Source organism: Patagioenas fasciata, chromosome 27 (assembly GCF_037038585.1).
Source record: "Patagioenas fasciata isolate bPatFas1 chromosome 27, bPatFas1.hap1, whole genome shotgun sequence".
NCBI lineage: Eukaryota > Metazoa > Chordata > Aves > Columbiformes > Columbidae > Patagioenas > Patagioenas fasciata.
This window is the reverse complement of record NC_092546.1, coordinates 6802226-6815199: the sequence shown is the minus strand read 5'-3', so window position 1 is coordinate 6815199 and position 12974 is coordinate 6802226. Positions and strand designations below refer to the sequence as shown.

Below are 12974 nucleotides of genomic sequence, written 5' to 3'. Positions count from 1 at the left end.
CCAGAGTCCCCTGTGCATGGGGCGTAAATTGTCCGGACTCAGGTAGAAATTGAAAAAAAAATTCAAAGAACCAGATGTGCCAGTAAGTGCTGGGTTGCATTTGCTTTGTACAGGAAGATTTTTACACTTAAGATACATGACGGTGGGGATTTGGTCTTCAATCTCATCAATACGGAGCTCTCCGTTGCCCTGAAGATGCTCCATCTCTTTAGGGACTGGTTTTGTTCATTTGTGTTTAACATTGTCTCCTTCTGGGCTCACACTTATGAAATATCTTGCTCTGTTATCGCTGTTATTTCCTGTGATCTGCAACATGCAGATCAGAAAAGTTTTAATTGCCAGTATTGATCAAAACCACGTTATTTTTCATAAGTGCACTTTCTGCAAACACCTTACAACCCAGCCAAAATCCTGCTACCCCTAACCAAAAACTTGTCGTGAAATACAAGTTCTTGATTAAAAATAAGTGCACAAAGGGAAACTGAGGCACGGTGCAATGCAGTTTGCTCTGGTTTAGCACAGCAAACAGGGAAACCGGCAGCAGAACTCAGTCGGGGTGACGCTGCAGCGCCATGCACCCGACAGCTGCGTTCTGAGGGAGACGTGGAGCAAGTGGAAGCCAAGAGGAGAGTGGTGAAAATCAGCAGCTGTCTGCAAAACGTCCTGTAAGGAAAGAGGAAAGAACTGGTGTTAATTAGTCTTGAAAAAATAGCCTAGATCTCTTAATAACCTTCAAATACGTAAAACGGAAAGAATTACTGAGCAGGAGGGGAGAGAATTTCTTTTTTACACACATGTAAACTGAGAAATTAAGCACAGAAACGGACTACGTGAACTCTTAATGGCATTTTTTAAGACTAAATTGGAAAAGATGGGGAGCGGATCCAGCTGCAGGGTGGGAATGGAGAAGGTTGACACTTAAAAATCCAGGGAACCTCGAACTCAGGCTGACAGGAGTTAGAAAATCAGTTTCCGCTGACAGCCGGCGCAGCAGCAGCTTACAGAAGGGAAGACGTTGCCAAGGACTGCATTAAATGTTTGGGTAGAAACCCTCTCTTGAGCCCAAGGGAAAAGATGCCTGTGTTCCTTCAGGAACACTGCCAAGGTGCAGAGGACGAGGCATTTGCAGATGTTGCCACCAGCTGAAAGCGTATTCAGTGGCCAGAGAGTCCATGTTGTTCCAGGACTAGCAGATAACTAAAAAAAAACCACCAAAAATCAGCCCTGGAAACAGGCAATGGGACATTCTGACAGAAAAAAACTCTCCAATTTTAGCCCTGAAGTCAAAAGCTTTCTGCTCGGCAGCCAAATATCCCAGCGCCGGCAGAGGAGCTTATTTCAGAGCAGAACTGGTCCAGGAGACAATGGCAGAAGCGACCAGCGCAGGCTGATCACAGCAGAGCGACAGTGCCGAGGTGGCTGCAGTAACAACGCTCTGTCCCATCTCCGCTCAAACCTTTCATGACAAAAATGAAGATCCCAGCATGGCCAAACTCTCTGAAGAGGCAGGTGGGAATCCAGACGAGCCTCCGTTTTTGCACAGATGGTTTTGAAATCACATCATAAACCCAGAGCTGAAGGCGCTTTTTGATTTCTGCAGCTCCAAAGCCCCGTGAGCTTGGCCATACCCTTTCCAGGTTTTTGCTCTGTCAGGTCGTTATCTTTTAACTAGTTTGTTCATATAATGGATGTGACATTGGGTTAGTCCACACTGAAAAATAACTAACTGTTAGAAAAGAGGCACTGCTCAAACACAGAGTCCTGGCAGCTACCAGCTGGTGCCCAAGAAAGCGGCATGAGAAGCCAACATGCAGCAGGATGTCCATAGGACACACATTTGAACAAGCTGACAACAGAACCCAAACCGGGAGTCTGGCCTAAAGAATGTGGACTAAGATGTTAATGCAAAAAAAAAAAACAACCCACCAAAACAAACCAACCAAACGACAACAAAACAACACCAAAACTATCATTCTCTTTGTTTATTTTGTACATCAGGTTTATAAATTATTCCCATGAGGACAAGATCTGCTGTGAAGGCGATCGGAAGATGAGTACAAGGCAGGCTGGTCAGTGAAGTCAAATTTTTTCCCAAATTTGTTCATGTTCACCTGTCACAGAATCTGTCCTGGGCATTGCAAGGTCACCTCAAAGCAGGGGCTCAGTGGACGGATGGCTCCAAAGCATGCTATCCAGCCATAAATTTCCTACAATAAATGCAAAGCAGTTATTCAGCAGCACTTTCCGCAATGTGCTACAGATTTCAAAATCCTCAAGTATCCAGGCATGAAATTTCCGGTTACAGAAGCAAATCAGGCGCAGAACACAGACGTGTGCCTGGAGTCTCTTTGGGAGGGATCAAAAGCCACCACAGAAACATCCTCTTTCTTCCCATAGAGAAATATGGTCTTTCAAGATGATTTATGCACAACGACACATCAAAGCTCTCGCTTCAAAACAGAAAACATATGCTGTGGTCTCAAGAAAGCATTTACATCCCTGCTACTGGCTAAGACCATTTTTAAGTTAAAAAAAAAAAAAAAAAAAGAAAAACCCATGGCCAGGTAATTTAATTAATTTAATCGCCTTTTCCACTGACTTGTCCAAAAACATCTACGGCCACCCGAGATGCTACGAGTGCCGCTGACTTTCATGAAAAGCTTCTTTCATCCTTTGGTTACACCAAGAATCTGTGTGATACATATATTGAAAACAGGGAAGGGACAGTAAATTATTCTAACTGCAACAACCACCTCTGGAAAAAGTGACTTACAAAAGTACAAACGATTCACTCTGCGACTTCGAGACTCTGTGATCTCCCTATAAAATACTGTGTAGCGTGAAGGCAAGTATCTCACTTTCATTTAACAACATTTAAATGTAACTGTTATTCTGACTGGAAGAAATTATTGAGATTTATGTAGTTTCCTCTGGACCTTCTCCTGCCAGCATCCTTTAATGCAATGCAAAAAAATAACAAAGTTCTAAGCCTGCCTACTACACAAATACACATTTAGAAGCCTAAGAGAAGGTCTTGTTTAACTGCTGCTCTACGTTTATGGATGGTCAGTCTTAGAGGAGATTCCGAGCAGCACATTTCATACGCTACTAAAGGAAAAAAATAAAATATTGAGAGAGCCAATCTGACAGTGAATTTGTGATATGCAGTAACCACCTCCAAACATTCAACTTACTTTTAGTAACAGTTACAAGGAACAGAAAGGAGTCTGAATTTGCCTTGCAACAAAACTAGTCACCAGCTTGAAGTCATTCTCCCTAGGAGTAGATGTAAAAAGATCTGTCAAACGTTCCAAATTACCACAAAACACTTGATTGGACTTTTCAGGAACCACATTACACTGTGAAAAATCCACTGCTTGCAAAATAATCTCTTGAAAAACACACTCTTATTAATATTTCACCCTCTGGGCACTCTGTGAAGTACTGTATTTAAAAAATAATAATAATTTTTAAAAGCCCTGAAGGATCAAATTGAGCAGTTCTGTTTTGGACCAACAACATGATTGTGCCCCAGACTGACCAGACACATCAACACAACGCTACTGCTTAAGCCAAGAGATGCACAAACAAAACTTACCATGAGAGGAAAGCTTAGTCTTCAGTTTTATACTTGCCACCGACGTAGGGAACATATTGAAGCACCAGCTTCCAATCTGTGACCCATATTACACCAACACCTGCTACACCACCCCATCTAGCGAGGGTGGGAATCCTAAAAAAAGACACACATACATGCAGGTAAACAACGTTAACCAGGGGAGGTTGAGGTTGGATCTGGGAACAATTCCTTCCCCAAAGGGCTGTGGGGCATTGAACAGGCTGCTCAGGGCAGTGCTGGAGTCACCATCCCTGGAGGGCTGGACAGACGGACATGAGGTTCTCAGGACATGGGTTAGTGCCGGGGGGTGGGTTAATGGGTGGACTCAATGGTCTTAATGGTCTGTTCCAACCAAAAGGATTCTGTAATTCTCCACGACAAAAGGTCTGACAAACGTTCATCACTAAAGCACCTGGGAAAGTAATTTCAGTGAGAAAAATGCTTGGCAGAAATCTTGAAAGAATCGCACATTCATAGATAACTATTAGTCCCCAGGGCAGTCAAGATATTTTACAGGAAAGCATAGACATGCTTTTTATTCAAAAAGAATGTTACCAAGTTAAGAAAAGCTGTGGTTAGTTGTTCAACTACTCCACTGCTATCACCCATGTCCCCGTTATACCCATTAGCTACTTCACATCCGCTCACACAACCCTGCAAACTGGCACCCACTGGTACCGTCACACGCATTTACAGCTCTGAAACACTTTGAAAATGGTCAGAACAACCCGGAGGCGAAACCCCCGCCAGGCAAACACCCCCTCAGTCCCAAACCCGCCCCCTCGGCGCCTCGAACCCAACCCGACCCCACACGGAACGCAGAGCAGCGGAACAAGCCCGAAGGAAACTGAAAGGGCCCGGGAAGCCCCTCAGGCGCCTGAAGCGCGCGGTGGGGGCTGCGGCCCGCCCCAGTGTCCGCGGTGAGGAGACCGGGACAGGCCGCGCATCCCCCACTGCGAACCCCGGGAGCAGCTGCCTCCCGCTCCGCACACCCAATGCCCACCGTGCAGGAGCCCGTAGCCGGGCAGGCAGCCCCGGGCAGGGCCTCACCAGTTCTGGAGCAGCTGGACATAACGCGGCCCCACCAGCTTGCTGAGCATCCCGCTCTCTCAAAGTCACCCCCACTGCGCAGGTGCGGGCCGCGGGGGCCTTTGCGACACTGCAGCGCTTCCGCATTGTGCGGAGCTGCCCTCGGCAGTGCCTGAGCCGAGCGGCGTTGACGTGGCAACACCCCTCCTGTGGCCATGGTCGTACACGGCCCCGGGCGCCCCCCGGTCCCGCCCGAGTGGGCACGCGATGCCCGAGGGGATCATCGAGTCACAGATGGTTTGGGTTGAAGGGGCCCTCCCCCGCTCCCCAGTGCCCCCCCTGCCATGACAGGGACATCTTCACCAGCTCAGGTTGCTCATGGCCCGCCCAGCCTGGCCTGGGATGTCTCAGGGATGGTTCATCCACCACCTCTCTGGGAACCTGGGCCAGGCCCTCAGCACCCTCAGGGCAGCAATTCCTTCCTCATGTCCAGCCTGAATCTCCCTCCTTTAGTTTAAACCATCACCCCTTGTCCTGTCTCAACAGGCCCTGCTCAAAAGTCTGTCCCCATCTTTCTTATCGGCTCCTTTAAAGTACGAAAAGTTCACAGTAAGGTCTCCCTGGAAACCTTCACCAGGGGAGGCGAAACACTCGGTGTGTGAGTCCAGGGCTCAGCGAATGGACCGTGTCTGAAAACCTCTTCTCTTGTCTTTTCTTTCAGTTTTTTGTTTGTTTGGGCTTTTTTGGTACAAGGTAAAGCTTTTATTACAACTTCTCTTTCATAGGTATACAACATCTGAATGACATATATGGGGGAAAAAAGTAATATTGTTATAAAAAGTGACATTTATTGCTACATTACTGTTATATACAGGACAGTTCTCAAAATCTACTTTAAAAAAGTTAGGATTATTTAAAAATTCCAAATAACCCAGCCAGCTGTTTTGACACTTGTATAAAATTATTTAAAAAAATGAAAACAATTCATATCTTGAGGCACTCAGAAACACAATTTCATCCCCCAATTGTGATTCATTTCAAAGAAGAATGCGTTTCCCCACCCCCAAATACTTTATTTTTTCTTTTCTTTTTTTCTTTTTTTGTCTTTTTTTTTTTCTCTGGGTTAGGCATATATATATATTTACTATATATATAGTTCAAAACTATAATGTGTATCTGATTTAAGAACAAGGATTTCAGCCACTTAAGTACATCTGGATTTACAGGTAGGCAGCATAAACATCAAAAGCAAGGACTTTTTTTGTTTTTAAAGGCCAAAAACCAATAAAACAACCCAAAACTTTCTACAGGGTTAAAAATAAACAACTTCCGCAGGCATCTCCCAGCTGTTCTCCCCCCACCCCTGCCCCTTCTACAAAAATATATGGAAAGAGAAACCCAGTAATGCTTCGTTTCCCCCCCGAGCTGGAGCCCTCCATGAAACACGGATTGCTCCCTGCAGCCCGTGGGGTCCCAGCCTGTGGTCGGGGCCACCCCTGCTCTGCTTCACCAGGTGCCTCTTTCTCCTCCCCAGCAAAGTAACCCCCTGGCAGGGAGGTGCACGGCTCCTGTCGTTCCCACGAGGCCCTAATCTACACATTTTGCTCAAAAACTGGTGGTTTTCAAGTGATTTGGGAGGATGTGAGGTCAGGAAGGGGGACCCATGCTGTCCCTGGTTCCCCAGGGATGCTGGGTACAGGGATGTTCTTTGGGTACCTGCGACACCACATTTTGGCGCACAAACCCCTTTGCTCTCCTGTACTGGTGCCCACAGCTGCACCAAGATTTAATAGGGCGCGACTTTTATTGTCTCCCAACGTGGTGGGTGCTTGGCTGGACCGGGGTGTGGTTCGGCAAGAGCTGAGGAGTGAGAGGCTCCAACAGCAGAGGAACCGAAACAACCAGCGCGGAGACCCCCGGCAGCTGAGACACGAGATGGACACGCAACTTTTGGTAGAAAGGACACTGGCGACCTGCGCTGTTCTAACCAGAGACCTCCTCCTTGCTCAAGTCCCACAAGCAAAGGCGCTGCAGCTGCCAGGGCTCCAAAACGGGTGAATCAGCCTCAAAACTTCCATGGAGAGCACCGGGTCCCTCCATACCTGTGCCAAGGGCTGTGGGACCAACCTCCCAGATCAGCTGGTGACACGGTCCTGCCCTACCGCGAGGAAACCTGCGGATGAAGGAAAACAGCTCGGGGGCGCTGGCTGGAGAGATCTGGGGTGCGCGGGAGCAGGGCAAGAGCACTTTCAGGCTTGAGGTGGTTGAGGGAAGACCAGCCAAGGCGAGCCTGAGGCTCAGGGCAGAGCCGAGCAGCAGCAAGGTGGGACACGATGTCCCTGTTCAGGGGCACTGCGAGATGGGGCGAGATAAAGTACACCAGCAGCAAGCTGCCCAGCATCGAGCAGAAGGCACGGAGGGGCGAAGGGTGCGCGGAGGAGCTCCAGGACCAGGCCTTGTCCCTCCAACTCAATGCTCAGCTCTTGCAGCGCCAGTTGAAAGGATGTTCCTGCCTTCTCACCCCTCGTCTACCCCCTCAGCTCCAGGGCACAGGTCTTGAAATGCTTTTGGAGCCGCTAGAAATGAACCTGGATCCAGAGAGCGGCAGGAGGAAGAAGAACTTGGCAGTCGTGGACAAGAGCACAGAGAACGGGCTGGGATCTGGAGAGTCCCGGAGAGAAGGAGGGGGTTGCATAGGATTTCACAGGGCAAAGACCTTGTGCAAGCCTGTAGGAGGGAAAAAAGGTCTTGCTATTGCTGGTGATGAGCAGGGACAGGGCATTCCAGTGGCCACAGTTTGCTCCAGGTGAGCCAACACGGCACCACGGGGGCTGGAGGCTTGTCCTGGCCCCAGCTTTGCCTCACTCCCCCATTCTCAGCTGTTCTCTAAAACTCCAGGCCAGGGCCTTGCTGGAACTGGAGCTGGCACAGGATCACCAGCACGGCACACAAACAGGACCATGGGCACTGATGTTGGCCACATCCCCACGGGAGCAAAGCTCAGGGACACTGGGGACGGGGGGTCCAAAAGCCTCTTTCACAAGTCTAAATTGCCCCAAGCCCGAAGGCTCTGCTGGCTTCAGCAGGCACATGTGTGAGACGTGAAGGACCTTTGAGAGCAACTTCTGCACTGAACCTGAAATCGCGGACTCTGGGGAAACCCCAGACTGATTCTGTCCTTCCTGTTCAATTGCTACAGAGCAGCAAGCGCAAAACCTCTAGGAACTCATCTCGCCATCGACCCACGGGCCAGGGGACAAAGCCGTTCACTGAAGTCACAGCTGGGGAGGTTTCACATCACATTTCTGCATTTCTCTGGTGGAGAGCGCAAAAACCCCAACTGCAAAGCAGCCAGGGCCCTGAGGCACACGGAAGGGGCAGCAAGTTGTCCCCACCGAATGGGGCTGACACGGACCCTCTCCCCATGGACAGATGCGGATTTAAGGGTTCCCAGCTAACTCGACTGCTCTGATTCCTGCAAACCACCTGCTTGGGCTCCCAGGCTGGAGGTCCATGCAGATTGGAGGGGCACAGACTGGGATCCAGACGTCCCAAGCCCTGTCTCTCTCACCAACATCCCTCCCTGTAAAAGCCGTGGAGCAGAGAGCCTGAGGAGATGCTGGCAAAGAGCTGAACTCCAGACAGGTTTGGCTAGCAGGGCGCAGGCAGGGGAATGGCTGCCAAACAGGGGTTTGCTGGAATTGTCCTTCCTGGGGTCCGAGTGGGCCGGCTGCCACGACCTCCCGCCGCCACCCTGGACCATCAAGTCTCTGGGAGGCTGCAGCTGTTTTGCTCTGGGGTGAAAAGCAGGTGAAAAGGGAGAAAGAACAAAAAAAATCTGCAATTTTATACTGTTAATAAACTGGATTCCAGCCACTCACCGGCGCCTGGCAGCAAATGGACTGGGATGTGCAGGGGCTGCTCGAGGGGCGAAACAGAGTAGGTCCCTTGGGTGAGGGACCTGAGGACGGCACCCCCACCACGCAACAAGTGTCCCATGGACCCCACTTCTGCTGTTCAACTGTGATGCGTCTCAGCTACTGTGCCCTGGACAGAAAAACCCAGAAAACGCACACGGGGAAAGCGGCTTCTCCTGATTCTGTCTGACGAAGGACCTTTGAGGGGGCCCTGTGACCCCCAATGATGAGGGACACACAGCCCGGGAGAACCAGCTCATGCAGGGCTGAGAGAAGGAGCAGAAAACCACGTGCCAGCCTGCAGTACATCGCCCACACATGGCACCTCTCTGTGCGGGACCGCCAGCACCAGCAACGCACAGAGAAGCAAATTTGGGGAGAAAAAGGATCTAGAGCTGAATGCCAGCAGCACTGTGGGCCAGAGAGTGCACAGACCCCATCTCTCTCTACTCATGAGACTTAAAGACCAGAGTTTCATCGTAACAGGCTGATATTTCAAGGCTGACCTGGTGGTATTTTGGGCACAGCACCTGGCAGCGCTCATTTTCAGAAAAGCCACTTTCCCTGCAGGTCACAGGCACCACGTTCATGCTGAGCCAAAACACTGGGTGACCCAAAATCTTTCTGTCCTTGCTCCTGGAGAGCACGATGGAATGTGAAGCACCCTGAGCCATCAAGGCAGCTCCAGGGCACAGCACGACCAGCCCCCAGCACATTTCCTGCTGGAGGAACCAAGATCTCCAAAGGTGGCAACAGGGGTTTGTGCTCAAGGACCAACATTCAAGCCTTGCCAAGGAAGTTCCCTGGTTTTCTGTCAAGAAAACAGCATCTAAACCACCTAAACGCAGATAAAAAGCCCCATCTCTCTTGCAGTGTTTGGTGAAGCTCTGTCCCACCATGACTTGGAGGGGATGAAGGACTTCAGCAAAATATTGGGACAAATCATAAATTTTGTCAAGTGTCTGGATTTTTCTTTACTACAATCTCTTTTTTCTTTAAATCCCGCTGTACATGACTGCCACCTCAAATTCTTGTTGCAAAACTAAAGTGTTGGGGAAGCACTTTCTCATTTTTTTTGTACCGTTTCACACTTGCCAGGGCTGGGACACCGCTCGATCCCTCCCCGGTCCTGTGGTGGTGACACTGAATCTGCAAAAAACCCCGAGCAGCGAGTGCCCTCCCAACCCAGCACCATCCTGAGGATGGGACAGAGATGCTGGTGGGATGAAACAGCCTCTCGCAGCCAGTGAGTCCCCAGATCCTACCTCAAACCACGAATAGGGGTTTTCCAAGCATCCGGACCCAGCCGATGGGGTACGGAGGGACACTGAGACCTTCCTGTGCATTTTACCACCCCCAGACTGAAACTCCAGTGTCTGAAGCACATGAAGATGCCTGAGGAAGACAAGGACCTGCCTCATGGGGACACAGCTGTCACACACGGAGGAAAACCTCATCCGTCTAAAGCTGCCAGGTGCTTAAGCAGGCAGAAGAACTCAAGGGAGGGAAGAGCATCATAACGTGACGAGCTAATTAGGCTGAAACTCCTGCTGACACAGGTGAGAAGAACATGTGTCCCTGGGTTGCAGGAACCTGGAACTGCTGCGGTCTCCGGCCTCACCCTGCAGAAGCACTGGTGGGAGCAGGGAAAGCCTGAAGCACCCCAAAGCCCCAGAGCTCGGCTGGACCTTGGTGAGTCCTGTGGCAGTGCCAGGGCCGCAGGGACAGATGGTCCCGTCTGTTCCCACACTTGTGAGCGGTTCCTTCTCGAGGTGCTACAGAGGCTGAGCCCGTGGGACTCGGGTGCAGGCAGGAGATGAGCAAAGTCCTGAGCATTTCCAACGGCTCTGCTGGAGGACAAAGCACAGCTATGAGCGCAGAGGAAGTTATGCCAAAGCCTGGGGCTGCTGGAAGTGCCACAGGACCTAACTCTATTCCAGTCGTTCCCCTTCTCTGTGCCAAAGCAATGCAGCTGCCTCAGGAGCACAGGCCAAAGAAGCAGAGGGTAGAGATGGACCCTGCTGCTGGGCTCCTGCAATACTCATTGTCCCCTCGACGCCCTCCGGCCACCAGCAGCCCCTGAGCCGTCCTGCCTGACACGGCTCTGCCGGGCAGCTCCGGGCAGCAGCCACCCCAGCTCGAGAGCGTCACAGACACTGAGCTGGGATTCACCATCTCTCGGGGAGCTGCCTCGCCTGCCTGCAGAGCTGGGAAAGAACCGGGCACAAAGCGTTTCAGAAAGGGAAGAAGCAAGAACACATTTCCCGGTGGACACTTTTCCATTGCCAACTCCAGAACGGCCGCAGCAGCTCAGCACCACCGAGCAGCTATTTGTTTGCTCCCTCACCTCGTGGCTAGGTTGTTGGGGACTTCCCTCCCGCTGAGCTGCTCTGGAGTGACACTGGGAAGCCCTTAGGGTGAAGGCCTTGATGGCCCAGCTTGGCTGCTGGAGCAGGACAGGCACTTGCTGCTCCCCTCCTTTCCAGCACCCACATGCAGGTGACAGTGGCCACTCTGTGTCCCCATGGCGAGCCAGGTGGCAATGCCGAGCTGCGTTTGCCTCCAAGGATGCTATGGAGATAAGGCAGTGGGCGAAGGTGCGGTGTGAAACCATCCCTCTCTTCCATGGTGCAGGGAGAAGCTGCGAGGAGACAGGGATCCTGCTGATGCTCGGCAATTGCTGAGTGCTGGAGTGAGCGCACGGGTTGGGGAGCTGCTCCGCATCCTGCCGCCACCTTGGACTCTGCTGCCTGTCACCACTGTCCACGGGTCCATCTGCTGCAACGCTGCTGTGTGTCCTTCCTCAGCCTTGTCCCTGTGCTCCGGCTTCGTTCCATCCGTCTTTGTTCAGCGCTGCTCTGGAAGTGTCTCTGCCAGTGGGCATTTGCTCAGACATGTGGGCAAGAGGCATTTTCCTGCACCCTGGGATTTCCTCTTGCATCTGTGGTGCTGCTTTGGCGATCCTGAAAGCGCCTCGGTGCCTCGATTCTCTTCCACCTCCTTGTCCTCCCCATCATGACGCCCTGGGACGACCGTGGGGCATCTCCTCCTCTGGCAGGACCATGTTCCCCAGGATTCTCAAAGAGTAAAGCAAATCTTGCAGTGCCTTGACGGGGCTCGGTCCCCTCCCAGGAGCACCGCTGAGGGACACAGCTGTGACTCACTTTGCTGTTTAACTTCTTTTTCCCATATCAGAAGTGTCCAAAGCAAAGAGATGGTGAATTCAGCATGAGTTTGGTTTTTTTTTGTAATGGAAGGTACAAGCCAGGTGAGGAAGAACATTCCCTCACTGCGGTTACATTCGCTTTTAGTGGCTTTCAGAGCCGAATCTGAGAATTCCTCTCTTTATATCCAGTCTCTCTTAATACAATTTTAATATTCTGGTTGATCCTAAAGATGCAACGTTAACTATAGAAACAGCAGCAGAAAAGCGTGGGGTACAAGACATTTTTTTATACAAAAAAAATTTCTTTTTGTTGCTTACAAAACATATGCAAAAGAAGCTAAAAAAAACCAAAAGGCATTGCTATTTGTTCTACATAAAAAATCTCATAACTAATGTTCTTTTTTTTAAAAAAAGAAATATCAAGCTTAGGCACAATTTTGCTGCTGGCTGCTTGTGAACAAGCCAAGAGAACACGCCACCCTCTCCTAACTGAGTGATATGTATTGACTGTTCCGCACTTTATACTTAAGGCAATATTTTGTTTTCGTTTTGTTTTTGACAAAGTGTTTTTTTCCACTCCTTACGTCACGCCAGGATCCGTCCATGTGTGTCAGTATTAGCAGTACTTCAGTTTATGGTTCGAGAAGGTTGCAGGTCACACCGAGGGTTTTCTTCCTACAGATCTCTGTATCCAGAGGAACAAAAAGATCTAGAAATAATAATAATCAAAAAAAAAAAAGCCTGAAGTGAGAGAAACGCAAATGAGAATAAAGCCCTGTTCCTTGCGCGGGAGGAGCACAAGTCTCGTCTCTGCAGAAAACAGCCCTGAGGGCCCAGCGTGAAGCGAGACGGGAGCTCGCGATTCTGCCAAGACGTCGGCTTTACCTTTTTTCAAATGTTTCATGGCAGCCCCAGGCACCCACTGGCGCAGGGGACACTGGGGACAACGGCCCCTCCATGTGCCCCAGGGCCCGCCCCCGCAGTGTTTGGTCCAAATGGCGCGGCTGCTCCTGGTCAAGCACGAGGTTTTGGGGTTTCTTTAAAAATCGAGAGAGCCCAGGAAAGCTTGCACTTGCCATGGCCTCACCCAGGGAATTTCACCTTTTGTGTCATTTCTGGCCTGTCTGGGCGCTGCCCATTCCCTCCCATAGGGCCACCAGGCAGAGTTGCTCGTTTCCCGTCACCAACTGGGGCAGGACTGGGAGGCGCAGAGCAGACCTGAGCTCACACAGGGTGGTGAGAG

At 50.6% G+C, this 12974-nt stretch overlaps 2 protein-coding genes across 16 annotated transcripts in view; both read right to left on the bottom strand.

Annotated features, from left to right (window-relative positions):
- Positions 1–77: 77 nt before the first annotated feature.
- On the bottom strand, positions 78–4734 carry UQCR11 (ubiquinol-cytochrome c reductase, complex III subunit XI). 2 transcript variants are annotated; one of them, XR_010652968.2, is made up of 4 exons: positions 4670–4734; positions 3599–3733; positions 2112–2207; positions 78–663 (listed from the first exon to the last, which is right to left on the bottom strand). XR_010652968.2 is itself a non-coding variant. In XM_065858016.2 (3 exons), the coding sequence occupies exons 1-2, from the start codon at positions 4717–4719 to the stop codon at positions 3613–3615; spliced, it is 171 nt and encodes a 56-aa protein (XP_065714088.1). In that variant the 5' UTR covers positions 4720–4734; the 3' UTR covers positions 1968–2207; positions 3599–3612. The 2 variants fall into 2 exon arrangements, 1 of the variants encoding a protein (XP_065714088.1); XM_065858016.2 differs by lacking the exon at positions 78–663 and having other exon boundaries at positions 1968–2207.
- Positions 4735–5474: 740 nt separating this feature from the next.
- TCF3 (transcription factor 3) overlaps positions 5475–12974 on the bottom strand; it is a 70938-nt gene continuing 63438 nt past the window's right edge. For all 14 annotated transcript variants that reach the window (XM_065858002.2, XM_071799674.1, XM_071799681.1 and 11 more), the window contains one exon: positions 5475–12440. The gene's annotated coding sequence lies outside the window, so the exon portion shown is untranslated. The remainder of the gene's footprint in view (positions 12441–12974) is intronic.